This window comes from Camellia sinensis, chromosome 1 (assembly GCF_055761805.1).
Source record: "Camellia sinensis isolate YWXY chromosome 1, ASM5576180v1, whole genome shotgun sequence".
Taxonomy (NCBI): domain Eukaryota; kingdom Viridiplantae; phylum Streptophyta; class Magnoliopsida; order Ericales; family Theaceae; genus Camellia; species Camellia sinensis.
In genome coordinates, this window is record NC_138961.1 from 10,568,056 (window position 1) to 10,589,883 (window position 21,828).

General features: G+C 35.8%; 2 protein-coding genes across 2 annotated transcripts in view; both read right to left on the reverse strand.

The window, feature by feature from the left end:
* LOC145823217 (receptor-like protein EIX2) overlaps positions 1 to 21,828 on the reverse strand; it is a 192,369-nt gene that overhangs the window by 35,813 nt on the left and 134,728 nt on the right. The window lies entirely within an intron of this gene.
* LOC114271200 (uncharacterized) lies at positions 595 to 11,059 on the reverse strand. The gene is made up of 2 exons (XM_082895778.1): positions 10,771 to 11,059; positions 595 to 7,090 (listed from the first exon to the last, which is right to left on the reverse strand). The coding sequence occupies exon 2, from the start codon at positions 1,432 to 1,434 to the stop codon at positions 595 to 597; it is 840 nt and encodes a 279-aa protein (XP_082751904.1). The 5' UTR covers positions 1,435 to 7,090; positions 10,771 to 11,059.

Consider the following 21,828-nt stretch of genomic DNA (forward strand, 5'->3'; position numbering starts at 1 on the left):
TCCGACGACGCGGTCACGGCAGTAAGGGGTCCCCATCCTTCCATGCATCCATCTGTTTCAAGAATAATGGAGCATTGTGCTGGAGGAATTGATAGATCAGGCAACTTTTGGATCTTGGCCTTGATCTTATGGATCAGTTCCCAATCTTGGGCATTCAATCTCCTTTCTCCATTTGGGCTGACCTTTGAGTATAATGGGCTTAGCATGCGGCCCAAATCCTTAATGTATTGCCTTGCATAATTGAGGAGGCCCAACCAAGAACGTAGGCCTTTAGTTTCCTTAAGCGTCTCTTCTGGAAATTGGGCCACTTTGGTCACAATATGTGGCTGCAATTTTATCTTCCCTTCCCCAATTGTTGACCCAAGAAAATCCATTTGGGCTAGAAGTGTCATTAGAACATATAAATGGTTCTGATAATACTCTTGCTGATGCATTATCCAGGCTAGTCTATTCACTGTTTTCTATTACAGAATGGCCAACAGAGGTTGCCTACACCAGAAACTGATACTGATGCTGAATCATCCTATCCTCCTCAACCACAGTCAAGAAAGCAAAAGGACAAAAAGAAGATGCCACTCTGTAAAACCTGCTATCCTATGAGTGAATATGAAGGATTTGATGCTGTTCACTTCGACTGAGTTCTGGAATATTCGGAGAAACCACCACCGGAGATCCAGAGTCATTGAAAATCGCCACGGAAGCCGTCACCTGAGGTCGCCCAGACTCCGGCGAAGCGTCAAAGGCAGTATCGGCCCGGCAAAGCCCCAATCCGTCACGAAGGGAGGCACAAACCCGAGTAAGGGTTGGATTGTTTTGACCCGGGTTGGGTAGAACCAAATCTAACACCACTGGGCCTAAACCATTCCCAGAGGCCTTGAAAGTAACCTCTCCACCAGCTAGGCCCATATCTGGAGGGTGATTGACCTGAGCCCACCTCTGCTGGCCCAAAGAAACATCAACAGAATTATGGGCCTCAGAAAGACACAATTGTGGACCTGGTAAAACCCCTAAAGAGCCCACGACTGAGCTAGCTTGGGTAGTAAGACAAACCCACACCTCTTTACCCTGAAGATTAGTGGGTCGCCCAGATCGCCCAAATCGCTGCTTATACTCGTTGACCCCCACAATCTTGGCGTAGCCCCGATTTGTCCGCCGTAGATCTCGTCGTTCCAATCCAAAATCCAAACCACCCTCCTTGCCGCCGGGCGGCGCCACAGGCACAACCAACGGCCGGACCTCCACCCAAATTGGTAAGGAAAATGACCACGATCTCCACCGGAGCAAGACAGTCTGCGGCATCTTCTCCAAACCCCTCACACACAAACGAAGAGAACCAAAATCCGCCGATGACTCGTCCGCCTCCAAAAAGCCACCACACTGGTCACCAAGGACTCGATAAACCGCCTCCCCACGAAGATGCAACGGTAAGCCCATCACACGAATCCACTATCTTGGTCCTGGTAGTGAGTCCATCCCCGAAGCACAGAGGGCCAATGGTGTCCACCAGTCCAACAACAAGTCTCGGCCATCAAGAGTCCATCGCCGACGCAACACAATTTTTGCCTCGCGTCTGGAAGAGAAGACAAACAGAAAGGCCTGATCACCAAGGGGACGCACCTCCACCTGCCCCGACGCCGTCCACCAACGACTGACCCATTCTGGCATAGCTGCAAAACTCAAGCCTTTGCCCCGCACGCCTCTCAGATGGCCCACCAATGCCTTATCCAGAAGTTTAAACTATTCCCCTTCCAGTGCTGAATGTACAGCCTGACCCACTGCCGCCAGACCACGATGTGCCACTGCCATAGGTGTAGAAGTAGATAGCTCCATCCGCTGCGCACCAACAGGGCGCTTAGCCCAACCATCACCTAATCCGAACCCTTCAATCACCAAAGCCAAATCCCCCCACCCATCTCCAAAGGCAGACACCGGAAAGAACAGCTGAGTCCTCCGTTTCCCCTCTGTCACCACTATCTGGATAGATGACCCACCCTCCTCACCCCGAACCCAAACTGCAACACTACGGCTGCTGCCACTAAGGCGTCCCATAAATCGAAGGGCCCCAGGATCCAATGAAGCCTTCCGCAATTTTGCCACCAGCCAACATACTTCAAATCCAACAAGCAAGACCGCCCGTCAAAGCCCCTAACCCCGTTCCACAATCGACAAACTCCGGCGCCCAATCGCATCCACTACCGCCTCCCCCAGTTCAAAAGACCGACCGCCGAGAAAAAGGATTCGCCGGCGTGGCCCTACTTTTGATGTCACCGGTAACATTAAAATGTCCTATAAACTCGGAGCATTTTTTTCTATTGCTATTATTAAAATGTCCTATTAAAATCTTTTGGGTGCTGTGTTTATTAATTATCTTCTAATGATTTTTTTAAAATTTTAAACATATAATAAATAAATAAAATTATATATATTGAACATGTCTCCAACGTGTCGTGTCTTCCGTTTTTTGAAAATTTGCATGTCCACATGTCCGTGTCGTGTCCCATGCTCGTGCATCATAGACTAAGGTGCAAGTGACTTAATAAAGAAAGATGAGAAAGCCACTCAAGATTTTTCCACACTTTAAATCATAATTGTAGCCAAGATTAAGATACTGCAAGTTAGAAAGGTTGCTCAACTTCGTGATGTGGTCATGAAAATTATTTCCACTGAGGTCCAAATACTTAAAATGTTGCAATTCAAGCAATGAAGTGCTAATCTTACCACGCAGTGGATGATAAGGAGCACTAATAGATGAATGAAGATTGAGCATGGTGACATGACCAGTGTGATAGTTGCACCCAACTCCTTGTTACTCTAAATCAATCTTACAGAATAATGATATTGAATAGAATAGATTCTGAAAATAGGTTTTATACAGTTTCAAAATATATATATATATATATATATCAAAATTCTAAAGAAGAAGATGAAAAAAATAGCCTATGTGATTTGAAGATGCACGTCAAAGGCGCTGTCCTAAAGTCATTATGCGCTCCCTCCGTGCAGGTTCTAACGATCACAAACGACTCCAAGATACAACTCAAGAATTCACAGGAATCTGACACAATGCACAGTTGCACCAGATGGATTTGCCAAGTCTGTATCAGTTGCCCAGAAATATAGAAAATATATCAAAGAAAAAGATGAGAAAGCAATCAGAATACGTTGTTTATTTCCTGAGTATCCTTTTTAAACAGACTCTTTGTTGTCTATTGGGAACAGACACACCCATTCATTTTGAAATCAAATACTTGTTTAAAAATGCAAACACATATGACTGTTAAAAGAAAACATAAATAAATAAATACAAAATAATAATAATAAAATATAAATAAATAAATAAAAACAAACAATTAAAGTTTTGAAGCTTTTAGGAAATCTCTAACGATCCCCCACAAGGTTCAAAACTTTGTAAAATCGTTAAATAACTGCAAAACCAATAATGATAATATGGGCAACACTAAAACCATACAATGGGTGTAGGCGTTTTTCAAACTTGAACCTCACTTAGTGCTAACAGTTTCATTATGAAAGAATCTTAGTAAATCAGGTCTTGAACTAAATCTTTTTTACTAGAATTCAACATGTCACACATATGGTATGATACATAACTTTGGGGTGGGTTAGCACTATTAGTAGCCATGTGCTCAATCTTGATTCTCATTAGAGTTTTAGAGAATAGCCCTATTCCCACGGTCGCGGCTTCACGACGCTCTCACTTAGGTGAATCCTCCAAAGATAAAAGTGCCGGATGTCTATCTTGTGAGAGTGAGCCCGCCTCGGATTCATTTAGAGTAAATACTCTTCCTTAACCATCACATTTACATCAACACAGATATCTTAGGGATGAGCAGGAGAAGATAAATAATAAATTAATAAAAGTCTCCTTATTAAAGTGTTGGAACATGAGTCACACTATAAGGACTGTTCCTACCCATTGAACTTCCTTCATGGGATCTCCAATCACAAAAGTCGGGTTACTTCCTTCGTTGACTCCCTATGGGCTTAGACCCATCTCCCTCGATAAATCTAAGACTACACTCTTAGATAAACCTTTTGTTAACTGATCAGCAATATTCTTTTCAGATTTCACAAAATTCAAAGATACAACATTTTTATTCACCAAACTTTTAATAGATTTATACCTCACTTGCATATGCCTATTCATCTTTTTATTAGTATGTGCTTGTCGCACAAGTTTTGTTACAGCTCTATTGTCACAATGTATGGAAATAGCAGGTTTAGGATTTTTCACAAGTGAAATATCAAGGAGTAAATTTTTAATCCACTCAGCTTCAGTACACGTAGTATCTAAGGCTATAAGTTCTTATTCTGTTATACTTCTAGAGATAATGGTTTGTTTTTTAGAACCCCAAGATATTGCTGCTCCACCTAACATAAACATATACCCAGTAGTAGACTTAACATCTAAGTTATCTATTGTCCAATTAGCATCGCTATAACCTTCTACCACATTAGGATTTTTCACAAGTGAAATATCAAGGAGTAAATTTTTAATCCACTCAGCTTCAGTACACGTAGTATCTAAGGCTATAAGTTTTGATTCGGTTGTACTTCTAGAGATAATGGTTTGTTTTTTAGAACTCCAAGATATTGCTGCTCCACCTAACATAAATATATACCCAGTAGTAGACTTAACATCTAAGTTATGTATTGTCCAATTAGCATCGCTATAACCTCCTACCACATTAGGAAAACCACTAAAGCAAAGTGAATAATCTAGAGTTCCTCTTAGATATTTAAAAACTCTTTCCACAGCAATCCAATGATCTTTACTAGGATTATGAGTATGTCTACTTAATCTCCCAACAGCATAGGCAATATCAGGTCTAGTCTTATTAGCAATATAGAGAAGTGATCCAATAATTCGAGAATATCTAAGTTGAGATATAGGTACACCATTATTTTTCTTCAAATTCAAGCTAGGATCAAAAGGAGTTGAAACAGGTTTGAGATTATAATAATCAAACTTTTTAAACATCTTCTCTAGGATTCCAGATTGATTTAATGTAATACCTTTGGTTGTTTTCTCTAATTTCATACCCAAAATTATATAAGCTTCTCCTAAATCTTTCATATCAACTTTTGAAGATAAATAAAATTTCACATTTTTAATTATCTCTAAATTTGTTTGAAATAATAAGATATCATCAACATATAAACACAAAATAATACATTCTCCATTATCTTCTTTATAGTATACACATCTATCATGTTCATTGATCTTAAAACCAAATTTTAGAATTACCTTATCAAACTTTTCATGCCATTATTTAGGAGCTTGCTTAAGTCTATACAAAGATTTAACCAACTTGCAAACTTCATGTTCTTGTCCTTTAACCACAAAACCTTCAGGTTGCTCCATATAAATTTTTTCATCTAAATCTCCATTCAAAAAAGCAGTTTTAATAATGAATTTCTAAATTATAAATGGATGCTAGAGCAATTAAGATTCTAATGGTTACAATCCTAGAAACAGGTGAATAGGTATCGAAATAATCTGTTCCTTTCTTTTGGGTAAATCCCCTGGCTATTAATCTTGCCTTATATTTATCTATACTTCCATCAGGTTTTAATTTCTTTCAAAATACCCATTTGCAACCGATAGCTTTACTCCCAGGAGGTAGATTAGATAACTCCCACGTATTATTTTGAAGTATAGATTCAATCTCACTATTAATGGCTTCCTTCCAAAACGGTGCATCTAAAGACGACATAGCTTCTATAAAAGTATTTGGTTGTCCTTCAGTTAAAAACGTATAAAAATCATCTCAAAAGTTTTTCTCTATTCTAGTTCTCTTACTCCTAGGTTCTATGTCTAGATGTTCAGAATCATCTCTCAAAGGAATAACACTAGCACTATTACAACATGATTTGAGATCCTATTTTTATATGGAAAAATATCCTGAAAATATGTAGCTTCACGAGATTCAATTATTGTATTATTAGTAATTTCACTAATTTCATAATTTATTATTAGCACTACTATTTTGAGCACATCCTAAGAAAACGGTATCAACAGTTTTGGATCCTATTTTCTTATGTTTAAGTTCTGGAATTGCTACTTTTGCTAAACACCCCCACACTTTCAACATTTTAAGATTAGGTACTCATTTTTTCCAGATTTCATTAGGTGTTTTATCATTATCATTCACAATTACTCTATTTAATATAACACAAGCGGTGAGTATCGCTTCCCCCCACAAGTTCTCCGGTAAACCATAACTAATAAGTATTGCATTTATTATATCTATTAGAGTTCTATTTTTCTTTTCAGCTATCCCATTAGATTGTGGAGAGTAAGGTGGGGTTACTTCATGAATAATTCCATGTTCTACACAAAAAGTACTAAGGGTACCTACATTATATTCACTTCCTCTATCAGATCTAAGTTTCTTAATCTTTCTTTCTAATTGATTTTCTACTTCAGCTTTGTAAATTTTAAATTTACTAAACACTTCATCTTGGGTTTTAATTAAATATAAGTAACAAAACTTAAAACAATCATTTATAAAGATTACAAAATATTTATTTCCTGCTGTAGTTGGTGGTCTATTAAAATCACAAACATCACTATGTATAAGGTCTAAGAGTTGTGAATTTCTTTCTACAGATTTATAAGATTCCTTAGGTTGTTTTTCTTGCACACGTGTTTCACATTTGCATTTGACATCAATAAGTGATTCAGGAACTAATTCTAAATCCATCATTTTTCTAATTTTCTTTAAATTCACACGTCCAAGTCTTCTTTGCCATAAATCACAAACTTCAATATTCAAATATTATGAGAAATAGTATTAACTTCAAAAGATACATTTAATTTAAATAAACCACCACATACAAAACCTTTTCCAATAAAAACATATTACAATTTTATTTGATTCCATTACAATTTCGTAACTTAACTCTACTAAACACGATCCACTAATAAGATTTCTTCTAACTTCAGGAACATATCGCACATCTCTCAAAGTTAGATCTTTCCAGAAGTCATCTTCAAATTTATATCTCCAATGCCAAGTATCGGTGCAACTGATCGATTCCCCAAGGTTATACTTCCTCCACTTGATTTCTGAAAAGTTTTAAAATAACCACAATCAAAACACACATGTATATTAGCTCCAGAATCTAACCACCAATCTTGATATTTAAAAGTAGAAATAATTTCAAGATTATACCTAAAAGATGGTCCGGCAATTTCTTCTTTCTCCAAAATCATATTCACTTGAGCATTATGACCTCGATTTCTTTGCTTATTGTTGAACCTTGGTTTATACTCATCAGTCTTCTTAAAAAAACAATCCTTAGCATAGTGATTTGCTCTCCCACACACATAGCACAATCTTTTGCTACTCCCTTGTCCCTTAAAATTATTGGCATTGGCTTGGTAGTTGTTGTTATGGTGTTTGCCATTTTGAGCTCTAGATCTAAACTTAAGGTCATTCTTGAAAATTTTACCTTTAGGTCGAAAGTTATTCCTATTGTTGGAACTATTCTTATTCCCATTCTCCACCAAATTTACCTTAGGAGTTCTCTTTTCCAATTTCTAGATTTGATCTATGCTTCTCTTCCACCCTAAGTATATTGATTAGTTGAGTTAACGACAAATCTGCTTGTTTGTGCCTAAGATGCTTAGCAAAATCATTCCAAGATGGAGGTAATTTATCGATAAGGCAAGACACTTTAAACTCCTCACTAAAAGTTGTCCCTTTCTTTTCTACTTTTCTAAGTAGTTCTTGAAACGCATATATTTGGTCTCCTACAAGTATCTCATCTTTCATTTTATACCCATTAAAATTAGAGATAGTGAACCTATCAATACCAGCATCTACAATTCCATATTCAGCCTCTAAGGTTTTCCATAGTTCTTTTGCAGTTGAGGTGATTGACTAATACACATCATACAAATGGTTAAACAAAACACTAAGGATTTTGTTATAACAATGAAATTCAATTTGTTCGGGTGACAACCAAGATCCAACAAAATCCGGATCTTCTAATAATTTGTTTGTTTTTGCCATCTTTCAAAATTGTTACCATTAAAATTTTTCAGGTTTCACACTAACAGTTTCTTCTAAATTAGCCATAAAAATAAATTCGTTAAGGTATAAGAGAGCAAACAATTATAAAACCTATAAGAGAAAACAATCAAACAATCACAAATGTTATTAAATTTGTAATTGACAATTAATTGCCAACAATTTAAGGATAGATAAAATGTGGCAATTTTTATACAAATCAAATCTGAACACAATAATTTATAACATGAACAATGCTAATTAAATATCATGAATCTGAACAAAATAATTTATCATGTGAAAATTTTGATTTTACTCAACAACTTTCCTAAGAATAATTGATAATAAAAAAAAAAAACTACACAGAATCAACAAATTCTACAACTTCCCTAAATTAATATATATATATATATAAGTCAATGTATCAAACGCAGTTACACTATTTCCGAAAATAATTGAATAGAATTAATACTGCATGCAAATCAATGTAATCGACTTCTATACTAAAAAAATAAATAAATAAATAAAAATCAGTTCAGTGTTTATCGAATTACGTGAAACAAAAAAAAAGACAAAAAAATCCAGGTTTTGCTTCTTTTTAAGTGTTGTTCAAGACCAACAAATTAAATTGTAAAACATAAATAACGAAAAGATTAAATATTATACAGAACTAACGACTTTAGATTGTTGTAGGAATTGAATAATAATTACTCCAAATCAATCTTACAGAATAATGATATTAAATAGAATAGATTATGAAAATAGGTCTTATGCAGTTTCAAAAATTAATTATATATATATATCAAAATACTGAAGAAGAAGATGAAGAAAATAGCCTGTATGATTCGGAGAGGCACATCAAAGACGCAATCCTAAAGTCGTTATGCGCTCCCTCCGTGCAGGTTCTAACGATCACAAAAAAATCTTCTTCCAAACTGCCCTGCAGGAGGACGTATCTGACCAACCTTGGGAAAATTAAGAGCAGATGATTGCAAACACAGATAGATTAATTTTATTTTTCTTCAATTTCCAAATCAATAGCTGCAGGCCATAACCTACCACCAAACAAGTCCATCAACAACCCCAACAACTCTGCCTCCTTGGAGGGTTTATCTAAGCAGGAAACCCTTTAATCCTATTACTAAAATCAAATCTCAAGTAGAGATACTTGGTAGTGGGGAAGCTGGAAGTAGAGTTTCTGGACAGAACCAAAAGTTGTGTTTCACCATCCATTGTCAATTGACACAAGTTGGGAACACTTTTGAAGTAGGGTTCAGTCAAGAATGAATGATGACTTCCAAACAAGTGAAAGTAATATGAATTGAAAATAACCAGGACCTGCATGAAATTTGTCTTAATATCTCCTTCAAATGTGTGCCTTAGGTCACTTTTTTTCTCCCTCTCCCCTACCCCCCTTATTTACCTTCTCTTTCCTTCTCTTCTCTATTCTACCGCTGTTGTTATCCTCTCTCTAACCTCTTTTCTAGCGTCTCTCTATTCTCTGTTCTCTCTCTCTCTCTCTCTCTCTCTCTCTCTCTCTCTCTCTCTACTTTGGCTCATCTTGTCATATGCTCTCTTTTCAATAATCTTACAATAAGAATATTAATTTTCCTATTTGGGAACACAGATTGCAAAGGAGAAACCAAGTTCATTCTTAAATAGGAGAAACCTGAACTTTGATATCCACTTTGGTTTGCAAACATCTACTTCCAAATTAATTCCTAGGTTCAGCTTTGGTCATATCGTAAAGCATGGCTAATAAAGTTTAAATGAGGGAGCCTATAGACTAGTATAAAATTAATCTTAAGCATATCTCAACTTCTCAGGTAGTACAATAATTCAAAGGAATTACTTCAAGAATTGAAAGTTTATGACATCAGTGCCAAATGGTACAAAGTTAGGAAACTCTAAGAATCACCGTAATCTTGGTAGAATGGTACAAAAGTAAATAACAACTGTATGTATCTTGTTAGGAGTTCAATGGGATATGTCATTCAATGCTTCAGTTTAATAAATAGTAGACTATAATGACTAAGGAAACCCTGGATAATAGCTCCCATGTGTGTAATGTGGTGCATTTGGAGAGAGCAGAACTGTCAGAATTTCGAGGATGTTAAAACTGAAATCAATTTTGATGCACATGGTTCATTTATGGCTATTTGGGCAAGTTTGATGAATCCTCTTTTGCTCTCATTGATTTTGTTGGTGATATAAACAAGAAAAATAATTTTTCACAAAAACATAAAAATGGAGAGGTAACAGAAAGTGGTAGAGAAAAGAAGGGTAAGATTCAATTTCTCGTCTGAGTTGATCCCACTCAAAATCAAACACCCATTTTTTTCTTAAAAAAATCTACTCTTCTAGTATATAACTTAGATTCAAACACCCATAATCTATCTCTAGAACTTTATCATGGTGACGGTAGTGGCGGTACTAGTATGGTGATGGCGATACACCTTCATTTTAACATGTTTTTAAGAGGTGTGTGGAATTTTAAATGATAGGAATTATGTTAATCAAACAAACTTAATAATTTATTTCAAGTATTGGATTAAGTTATTAAACATCACATATCATATTATGAATTCATCTAAATATTTAAATTATTAAAGAGAGGAAAATCTTTACTATTATTTATATATTATCATGACACTATTTGCACATGATGAGGCTCAAGCTAAAATAGTGCAACAATTATAATAATTCAAAGAGGACATGAAAAAATTATCATTACCGAATTAGTGATGAGATTCCAAGCCACCACCGGCTCTTCCCGTTTCTCCGACTAAAAACACCACCAGCGCCGCCGCGGAGAGGGCATCGACGACGACGGCGGCAATCAATCAATCAATACAGCCTCCGGCGTCGCAAAACTCCGTGATTTGCCATCGTCAATCCGCACCCTCGATCTAGTTCGGCTTTTATCTGAATCGTTTGGATCTCGCCGTCTTCAATCATCTCCATCTTCAACTCGCTGGGGGGAGGGGTTGCCGTTTGGGAAAGAAGGGTTTGTGAAGAAGAGGGTGGTTAATTCTGTAGAGTAGGGTCCATGGTAACACATTTAAGGAAAATTTACCCATAAGTCCCAGTTTCTGAAAAGTTGAACCATTTAGTCCTAAAAATTTTCTTATGCTCCATTTAGTCCCATTTGCACATCAATTTAATGTTTGAAACATTAATATGATGTTCGAAATCTAATGTTCGAAACATTAATTTGATGTTTGAAACATTGTAATGGGACCTTTCAATGTATAAAAAAACTTTTAGGACTAAACAGTGTATAAGTTATTAATTTGGGATTTATTGGTGCATCCCCCAAAAATTAATTTAAAAACAAAAAAAAACTAAATTTATTCTCTCATATTTATTTAAAATATAAATTATTCATATATTTTTAAAAATTACATTTCGCCTCTTAAAATTTTTAATTTATAATAAATGGTATTTTTTATTAATAAATTATTAAATTAATTAATAATTTTTAATTATGTTAAAAATTTATTTTAATAAATAATTCAAGTAATTTTATTATTGTATAAGAGAATTGTTAAGAATTTTATTCTTTAATAATTTATATTTAAAAAAAATTTAAAAGGTGTATTTATAATTTACTTATGTTTTATTTTTATTTTTTCAAAGACTCTTGTTGAACAAAAAAATTTCCATTACACTAGATGAAAATAAAAGGATGGTTGAAATTGATTATCAAAATGTAAAGTTTAATATGAACAATTAAAAATTAAAAATTTAATTTGTAATGATAGTTAAACATTAAAAAAAAATTGTAAATTTTTTAATATATTTTATTTTAATTTTACCCTTTATTAAAGGAAAAATTGGTCTAGGGTCCCTCTCTTACTTTTCAAAATGGAAAAAATTCACAAAATTATTTTTTGATGTCTAAAGTCCCTCTCATCTATCACAGAGAAATTCAGCCCTCGTCCTTTTGTCTACTCTCACGCGCACACACAGACATGTACATACATACATACAGAGGTGGTGAGTAAGCTTGATTTGAGTAGAGAGAAAGTCGAAGGTGATCGATTGCGTCGGAATAGTCGCTCTTGTCACAGTCCGACACCGGAGGCTAGGGCTTGGAACGGGACGTGTCTACGGCCTCGCAACCAGATCAACCATGCTTGGTTCCGCCACGAACCGCCTTGTCCTCCGTCGTCTTCCTCAGCCTCTGTGGCCCGATGTCAAGGCAGACAATGTCAATGTCGTTCCCGTTAGAAACATCTTCACCAGAACCCAATCTCAGACCATTGGAGTCTGGCAGTGAGGTTGCTGATTTGTCACGGCCACATAAGCAACAACATAGTCATTATACTCCATCACCAGAACCTGGAACAAAACAATTACTTTTTTCATAGCTAGCCTCTCTCATCTCTTTTTTTTCCTTGTCTTTTGTTCATCAATATCAGTTCCAGATAAATTCAAAATTTCTCTGGAGATAAATTCAGAGCAGAATTTCTCTGTTGATTGGTGTGAAATGGCAAGAGTAAATGGAAATTTGAAACATTAGTACAGCCACTTACAATAGTAGCAACAATGGTGGAGGATCAAACCCACGGCAGAGAAATTTAAATTTCTCTGGAGTTCATGAATTTGTGATTGAATTGATTGAAGAACTATTAATTTGTTTGTGCGGGAAATTGTGATTGAATCAGCAGCAGTAGAACCAAAGATAAATTGATCAAATCAGAGTTCTATAGTTCCAAAGAAAATTCAGAATTTCTCTGAGTTCAACCCAGAAAAAATTCAAATTTCTCTGTTTAGTAGCTTTTCACCTTGCAAATTTGCAATGATTATGTGGGTGATAAAGTTCCTAATAGACAAAGCAGTTCCTCTGACTTGGGACTTGGTAGACATTCTCGTCATCTCCTAACTATGCAAAACTGTGTGCACACGTGTGTGCATGATACATAGAAGGAAGTCGGTACCGTGCCTATTTAGTACTTGTTGCCTTAGTACATCAGTTGGCCTTCGCTTCAAAAATGTTCTTGTGTGTGCTTTTATTCTGGGCTTATGCATGATCTGTTGGTGGTACAGAAGCAGCCAAATGTGTTTGTTTATCCATGCAGTTAATCAATGCCTGCAACAAAAAAAAAAAAAAAAATCATTTTTTTGGCCCAAAAAGAAGGGAAGTGATCATTTAAGTGTTGATTGAGTTGTGTATTGAACTTTCAACTTTCGCAAGTGTCCTATCCTTGGAAGGAACCAAGGAGTTTTTTCAAATATGATTAGACAAAGTGCTACTAATAATGAATTTTGTAGTGATTAATATTCTATGGAGCTTTGGATGGACCTGAAGCCCATTGCTTGTTGCAAAGGTGAAAACTTGGGGCTGTCAACATAAAAGCGTGGCTTCAGAATTTAGGGAACAATATCTGATATGGGCCTTTAAGAAACTTGCTACTTTGTAATTATGGAAGTGGTAACTAATGATTAGGAGATTTGATATGAATCTGCCAGTCATTTCTTTTTTATTATTATTTTTCTTTGTTAACCTGTAAACTGCATTGAATGATCTTATATATCGAATGAATATACCATTTGTTGTATATTGAAAACTGGTAGGTTATGAGTATTTTGTTTCAGTTAAGTAATTGGGATCAATTAAGTATTTTGTTTCGTTTGAAGTTGAAACCAGAGAAATTCTCTGGTTTTTTAACTGAATTTTCTCTGGGTTAAAACCAGAGAAATTCTCTGGTTTTTGAACTAAATTTTCTCTGGGTTGGTCTAGAATTTCTCTGGACCAATTTTCTCTGTGACGTGAATTTTCTCTGGACCAATTTTCTCTGGAACTGAAATTTCTCTGGATTGATGTTGAGGGACCTTAGACATCATGAAAATATTTGATGTCCTTTATACTATAAAATCATAACATCAGGGACCTTAAAAAAAATACCCCTTTATTAAAATATGAATTGAACTTTAAAAAAATACATTATCAAAGGATTATCCACCCACATAAAATACAAGTAAAAAAGTTAAATAAACAAATTTCAATCATTTTCTTTAGATTAATTTCGTGAAAGTAAAACAGATTCATCTAGTGCGTTTGGAAAACTGGTTAATATAGTCAAAAAGACACTAAAAAGTCACATAGTCTAGTCAAAAATTTATTTTCATTATTTCTCTACTTTTTGTAGATTTGTTTTGTAAAAAACTAAAAAATATTCTTAACCACTTTAATTTTTTTTCACTTCATATTTTAATTAAAAAGTCAAAAAGTTATTTAAAAATTCAATTTCCAAACTAAGACAGCTCCAACATAATCTATTTTTTCATATAGCAAACAGGTCACCATAAATAATCATGATCAACAATTTATAAAATTAAATAGATAATTACAAACACTTGATTGAAATCCTTCCAAACATACAATTGACAATATAATTACAAATGAAAACAAATATTTATGTAGTTATTTCAACATTTGAAGAATACATAGAGAACAGTTGGTGCTGATAGCTTCGCTTCGTATACTCTGAACTTGCTGCTTGTGTCTCTCTCAGGTGTAGCATAACTTCCTGGGAAAACATAGCAAAAAATGGAAACAACAAAAAAATAAAACAATTTGATTATCAGTTAAATTAAAGCCAACTAAATATTGGTCGGCAATCAATATAGTTTATAAACAGGGGATTAATTCAGTATCATTGCATAAATACGGCACAACTATAGTGTTTTTGTTAGGTTTGCAAGGGCAGAGAACATCATCATCACTGTTATTACAAGATTACTTTTGCAAAATTATAGGAGTAAATGACTTTTGGTGGAAAAGGAAAAAAAAATGTATATAGGAATAGAAGTTGAATAATTAAATAGAAACAGATCAGAAGTTAAAGCTAATTTTTGGACCATTTTATATATTAATGACAACTAAACATACAGTGGATGTCAAGCCATTGCTTGGCTAAAAATTAGGGTGGCATTAGAAGTTACCATATAGATAGATCTTGAGACCAATGAGCTGAAGATAGCAACATATACCTGCACATGTGTATTATAATTAGAAAATATACCTAAGAAAAACTGCAAGCTCAAGCAAATAGCAAGTGTGTGCTTAAATCAGCTCATGTAGGATTTGTAAAAAATAAAGAAACAAACAAATAATGTCTAACTTGTTAGCAATGATCAAGACACAAAAATATAAGAGAAGTAACAAAATTGAAAAAAAATACTTACCATTTACCTCTGAAGCCTCCTTTGCAATCTAGCTATACCCAATGCAGTTGTCACATAAAACCAACCCTTTATGCGGTCCAAGAACTCGAAATAAGCGTATCTAGATTGTTTGTTAAAAATTATAGTGCCAAAAACTGTCCAAAATCCAAAAGTGAAACCCAGCCCCATACTAACATAAAATCCAGTCGTAATAAACTTGTCATCATCTTCTTGAATCCTTTTGTCTTTGCCATGAACAAGAACAGGTTCCACAACTATTTCTTGTCCTGGACACTTATTTGGAAGTGGAATTCCACAAAGTTCAAGGTTTCCCGAGTATACAGAGGGATCAAAGCTTTGCAATTGAGTGCTTATTGGGATTTTTCCCGCCAGCCTGTTATGTGACAAATTCAACACATTGAGAAAATTTAGATCAGCGAGGCTGGTAGGAATCGCGCCAGAAAAGCTCATTTGCAGACAAGTCAAGAGATTCCAACATTTTCATCTGACCAACTTCTTGGATGATATTTCCTGTCAAATTGTTTCTTGATAGGTTCAAAGAAACCAACCTCGCAAGACTCCCAACTTGTTTAGAAATTTTCCCAACAAGTTCATTGGTAGAAAGGTCAATGGTTTTTAGTAGTCCCAAAGTACTTCCGTATTCCGACTCCTGCCCTTTCCACAGCACCAATGCATTCTCAATATAGGTGCCACCTTGATAGTGAGAATCATAAATTGTCAAATAAAAAGAAAAAATGGTTGCACTAGAACTCTTGCTTTCCACCAAGGTAGTAAAATTGTGAAAACAGTGTGGTATGTTTCCTGACAAACGATTATGGGAGAAGTCTAAAACTTGAATTTGGTTAAGGTGACATATATGTCGAGGTATGCTTCCTGAGCATGAGATGGATTTTCTTTAAAAGGTGCATGGCACGGTGTTAACATATGCATTGTTATTGAGAGTATGCATAACTGTATATACTTTGTTAGAAATTCTCTACTAGCCTTTATGCTCACCCCTATGGGATTTGGTACAAGTAAAGATGTGGTGATCCCGCCAAACTGAGGGCGTGGACATGTTTGACGAAGAGTAGATAGCTCTTTTATTTTGTTACAAGTTTTGTAAAGCCAAGGGCTAATGTGTATGGGTCCGAGAGACCATTTTGTGTAACCGGGCTATTGCCTTGGAAGATGTAAGCCTACAGGCACTTTATTTAGTTATGTACATGTTGCATTTAATTTGAGTTGCGAATGAGAGAACCATTATTCATTCTTGTACTCGATATACAGAGTTTCCGCATATTATCTCTGAAATTTAATAAACTTAATGGATTTGGTAATGGATTCTGGGAAATAAAAAGTGGGGCATGACAAACATAAAGGGGGCAAAGTGTAATTTACCCTTTAAAAAAAATTCCTTTTTATTTTTTAGCTTGATTTTGGATGAAAATCCTGAACTCTTAGGGGTGATTTGTTGCTATCAAAAGCATTTTGAGAGTGGAGAAGGGAAACACTGAAATTGTTTTTCAGTTTTATTTACAGTACTATACTTGGGTCTTGTTGAAATTATCAACAGTGTGATGAAAACTCAGGCTTTTTTTGACATGATGATGCTTCGATTTGAGCAAGACATAAAAGTAGGATTCAGGGAGTACATGTGGTCTGATGGAACTCGTTCCTACTTTTTTTGTTTGGATGCTGTAAGGGATCTCTTTGTGGATGCGAGATTCACTGAGGTACTAATGCTGCAACTTTTATTTGTTCTGTTAGTTCGTTCTTAAGATAGTTCAATTATCGAAATGGGACTCAAAGTGAGCCCCATAAGCCCAAACATAGTGGTTAAGTACATATTTGAATTTAAGAGAAACCCAACCCTTTTGGAAAAACCAAAAAAGTATGACAAAATTCAAACCAACACGACACTTTTATATAATAGTATAGATATTTACATATCGTTTACGATTATAGTTGGGGGATGTCTGGGAGTATCCAAATGAATTGTTCACATGGTCTAAGGACATTGGCTAAATGGCAAAAGAAATGTGTTTCAAAGCATTCTTATTCAGAGTCACTATGGTAGTTGTACCTTGTCCATTAATTTACCACTTTTACTTAAATAAAATTATTATTTAAAAAAAAATGCTATATGTATCACTTTTTTTTGTCACTGTTTCACCATCTACGCGGATACTCATAATTTGTTCTTTTTTTGAAGCAATAATTAAGGCAAATAATATAGTGCCATAGAAGGGTGAATAAAAAAGGGTGATATATAGCAATTGTCTTCTTTTTTCCTTTTTTTACAAGAAAATCTTTAATGAAAATAATTGTACTTTTATACAGTAAACTTTAACTTGCACTAAGCACACATATCTACTTGCACCTTTATAGAAGTTACAAATATTTTGAGTTATTCCTTTTTCTTTTTCTTTTTTAATTCCTTTTTTTTCCCACATAATCGCCACAATTCTACTAACGAAAGGAAAAATGAAGTACACAGACCGAAGGATTTCAATGTAGAAGTATATGACAGTTTGTTCAAGACACCCCAGCATTGAATTAGTGACACAATTATATTCGTTGACTCTCAATTATAAAAGGTGGTCATTCCATGCTTGAGAGAACTAAAAAAAAAACCCAATAATTTCAAATCCTCATTGGTGGTTGTATTTGCTACCTCATCTTGATATTAATTTTTGCTGCATCATCATGAACATGTTCATGAAAATGGTGCTCGGCAAAAAATTTCATCAACTTCTCCATGTGTTTGCTATTGTCGTCTTGCTTTTACTATACATGAAACCTACTCTTGGACTCTCCTCTAGATTTGAAGAAGACACTAATCTAAGAAAAGACAAGCTCTCCTCAAGTTTAAAGAAGCCCTTATCGATGATTATGGTCGTCTCTCATCTTGGGAGAGTGAAGAAGACAAAAGAGATTGTTGCAAATGGAGAGGAGTTTGGTGCAACAGCCACACTGGTCATGTCACCATGCTTGATCTTCATTTATTGAATGATGCTCCTTATCCACTAAGTGGTAAGATTAGTCCTTCATTGTTTGAATTGCAACATTTGAAGTATTTGGACCTCAATGGAAATAATTTTCATGACGACATCACAAAGTTGAGGAGCCTTTCTAAGTTGCAGTATCTTGATCTTGGCTACAATTATGATCTGAAGTGTGAAAATCTTGAGTGGCTTTCCCATCTTTCTTTATTAAGTCACTTGGACCTTAGTTGTGTTAACCTCAGTTAAGTAGTCGACTGAGTTCAATCTATCAATAATCTCCCTCTCCTACAAGAGGTAAGGTTATTTGCTTGTATACTTCCTGATATCACTACTCATCTCTCACTTTCTTTTAATTCTTCTATGTCTCTTTCTATGCTTGATCTGTCTTATAATGATATATCTTCTTCCATATATGGTTGGTTGTTCAACTTTAGTAGTAGCCTTGCTGATGTAGACATTTCTAGTAACCAGTTAAAAGGTCTGATTCCTGACTCTTTTGGAGGCATGATTTCCCTCACAAATCTTTGTCTCAATTTCAATCATCTTGAAGGTGACCTTCCCAAATCTTTTGCAAATGTCAGTCATATTTGTGTTCTTTTGATTTGTCTGAAAACATCTTAACTGAAGAACTTCATAAGTTCCTTCAAAAGTTGTCTGGGGTAGAGGACTCATTACAGGTTTTGCGTTTGGATTACAATTGACTTAGTGGTCCATTGCCTGATTTACAAGATTTTCTTCCTTAAGAGAATTGTCTGTTGTCGTTAATCAATTGAATGGGTCCATCCCAGAAACTTTTGCACGACTTCTTAGTCTTGTTTTTCTCGCGTTGTATAGAAACAAAATTACAGGGTCACTACCTGACCTTTCAATGTTTCCATCATTGACATATTTAGGATTTGAAGACAATTGAATGGGACTGTGCAAAAAAGTATTGGACAACTTTTTGAGCTTAAGTATTTGGATCTCTTTCAATTCATTAAAAGGCACAGTCTCTGAAACTCATTTCTCTAATCTTTACAGTCTTAAGTATTTGTCTTTTTTTTCAGTTCTGACTGGATTCCTCCTTTCCAACTTGATGTTATAATTTTGGCCCCGTTTGGTAGAGCTGTGGGAAAATGATTATAGGATACAGCTTAACAGATTATAACTTATAACTGTAAACATAAGCTGTTAACTTGTTTGGTGCAGCTGTGGGATTATGGATTTAAGTAGCAGAGTTGTGTTTGATTGTAAAATAGCTTTTTCTGTATAATTGACCTTTTTGCCCTTATATGATATAAAAATGATAATTTTGTCATTTTTTTCAATTTTAATTTAAAAAAATTATTTCATTAATAAAAGTTAATATAATTAGTATTAAATAGTATCAACCAATATAAAAATTGATAATAATAACTAGTATCAATTGATATTAAAATTAGTCTGAATTAATACTAAAATTATTAATTAGTATCAATTGAGATTAATAATTAATTTTTATTAGAATCAAATAATATTAATAATCAACAATTGTTATTAATTAGTATCAATTAATTGGTAAATCAATATCAATTAGGAATATTTACCAATAAATCCTACTTTACAAACTGTTATACCAAATAGTCCCACTTTTATTCTATTATACCAAATAGTCCTGCTGGTGTGTTGATTTGGTCCTTTTTGTTTTTTTATTTTTTATTTTTGTTTCACTCTGTGGACGAGAGTGCCCTTTCATTGATTTACAAACTGTCATTTTTGGTTCACTGATTTGGTCCCACTTTCATTCCGGTGTGGTACACCCTCAGAGATTCGCGCGTGTGTGTGTGTATTAGTGTGTGTGTGTGTGTGAGTGTGTGTTGAAGCCATCTGTGTGTCTGCGTGCATCAGTGTGCTTGAGAGGGCTTGACCATGTGTTTGTCTCAATGAATTCGAAGACGTTGAGAATCTCAGATTGATCCCCAAATGCGACCATGTGTTTCACCCCGAATGCATCGATGCTTGGCTCAATTCTCATGTGACTTGTCCGGTTTGCCGAGCCGATCTCGTTCCTCAACCCGGTGAGACTCTGCAAATTCCAGATTTCAATCTTCAGATCGATGTTCCGGAGGAAACCCAGAACCCCCAAAACCCAACCGATGAAGTTTCGATCCGGGTCGTTGAAGATCCGGAAGAAGACTATCTTCCTCCTCCTCCTAAGGCGCTGGACCGGACCTAGAACCAGAGCTTTACCAGAACCGTCCTCCGAGATCTGGGTCGGTCCGGTCCAGACTATTCGAGAGGTTCCCCAGGTCGCATTCGATGGTGTTCCATCTGTGTGTCTGCGTGTATCAGTGTCTTCCATCTGTGTGTGTGCGTGTATCAGTGTGTTCGATTTGTCCGATCTGGAATCACATGTGTGTTCGCTGGTGTTCGATGTGTTTTATCTGTGTGTCTGCGTGTATCAGTGTGTTCGATGTGTTGAAGCCATCGTCATCGCCATCGCCCTCGGATGATGATGTGTTCGATGATGTTCGATGTGTTCGATATGGAATCACATGTGTTCGATCTGCTGCTGTGTGTGTTAATGGCGTCTTGTGTCTGCTACAGAGAGGAGCTATGTGTGTGGCTGGGTCTCTATGTGAGAGAGAGAGAGAATGCTGAGAGTGAGAGAATGCCCAGCCCAAATAAAAACCCCTTATAGCGGTTTGCCATTGTGTGACGCCATGGCAGTGTATCACATGCAACACACCACACATCCATTTTACTAATTGCGCACGTGAGCCACACACGCGCATCACCCAATCTTGAAGCCCCCAGCCGCATCAAATATAGGATACATAAGGGTAATTACGTCCCTCACAATTAAATGGGACTAAACGGTTTAATAGAATAAAAATGGGACCAATTGGTTCATGTAACAAGCCCGCGGGGGACCTCGCTACAGCTTGGACTCGATTTGTAGTCACGGTTCTAAATCTGAACCAAAGAGTCCAAATCCGGCAAATCGTTTTGAGAAAACAGATTTTTGAAAGAAGTGCCAAACATGGACTACTTTGCCAGATACAGAGTCGCCACCTAAATATTTTATAATGGGAAATTTAGGAAACCCTGACTCGGTGCCAAAGGCCACGTGTCCGTCATCACCAAAGTTGCCTCGGCTCGGGAACTTGGGTACGATTGGGGAAGGTCACTTCGTGAGCACCCCTGCTCGCCCGATCAAAGATCGGCCTCTACTAACCGTGATATCTATTTTTGAAAACTTTGTGTGTTCTTATTCCGGTTATTAGCCTAGGTTACTATGTGATGCACACAGCATATAAGTATAGACTAGGTCGCCCGAATTGGAACAAAACATTTCATATTTGTTTATTTGAAAATGGTTTGATGGTGCTACCCGCAAGTAGGCTAAGACGTGGATGTGCCACCCTCGGGTGGGCTTAGGAAAACATGATTTTGCCACTATCTAGTGGGCTTAAAACACACATTTGATGAATTATTCCAATTCAAATAACCCAACCTTCACCCACAGGCACTTAGGCAGTTATATCACATAAGCAATTTAGCCTCATGGTAAGCATGCTATTCATGGCAGTCACTCACACGCATGCAAGGATGCTAAAGCATAAAACTCACCAAGTACTCCAAGCCAAAAA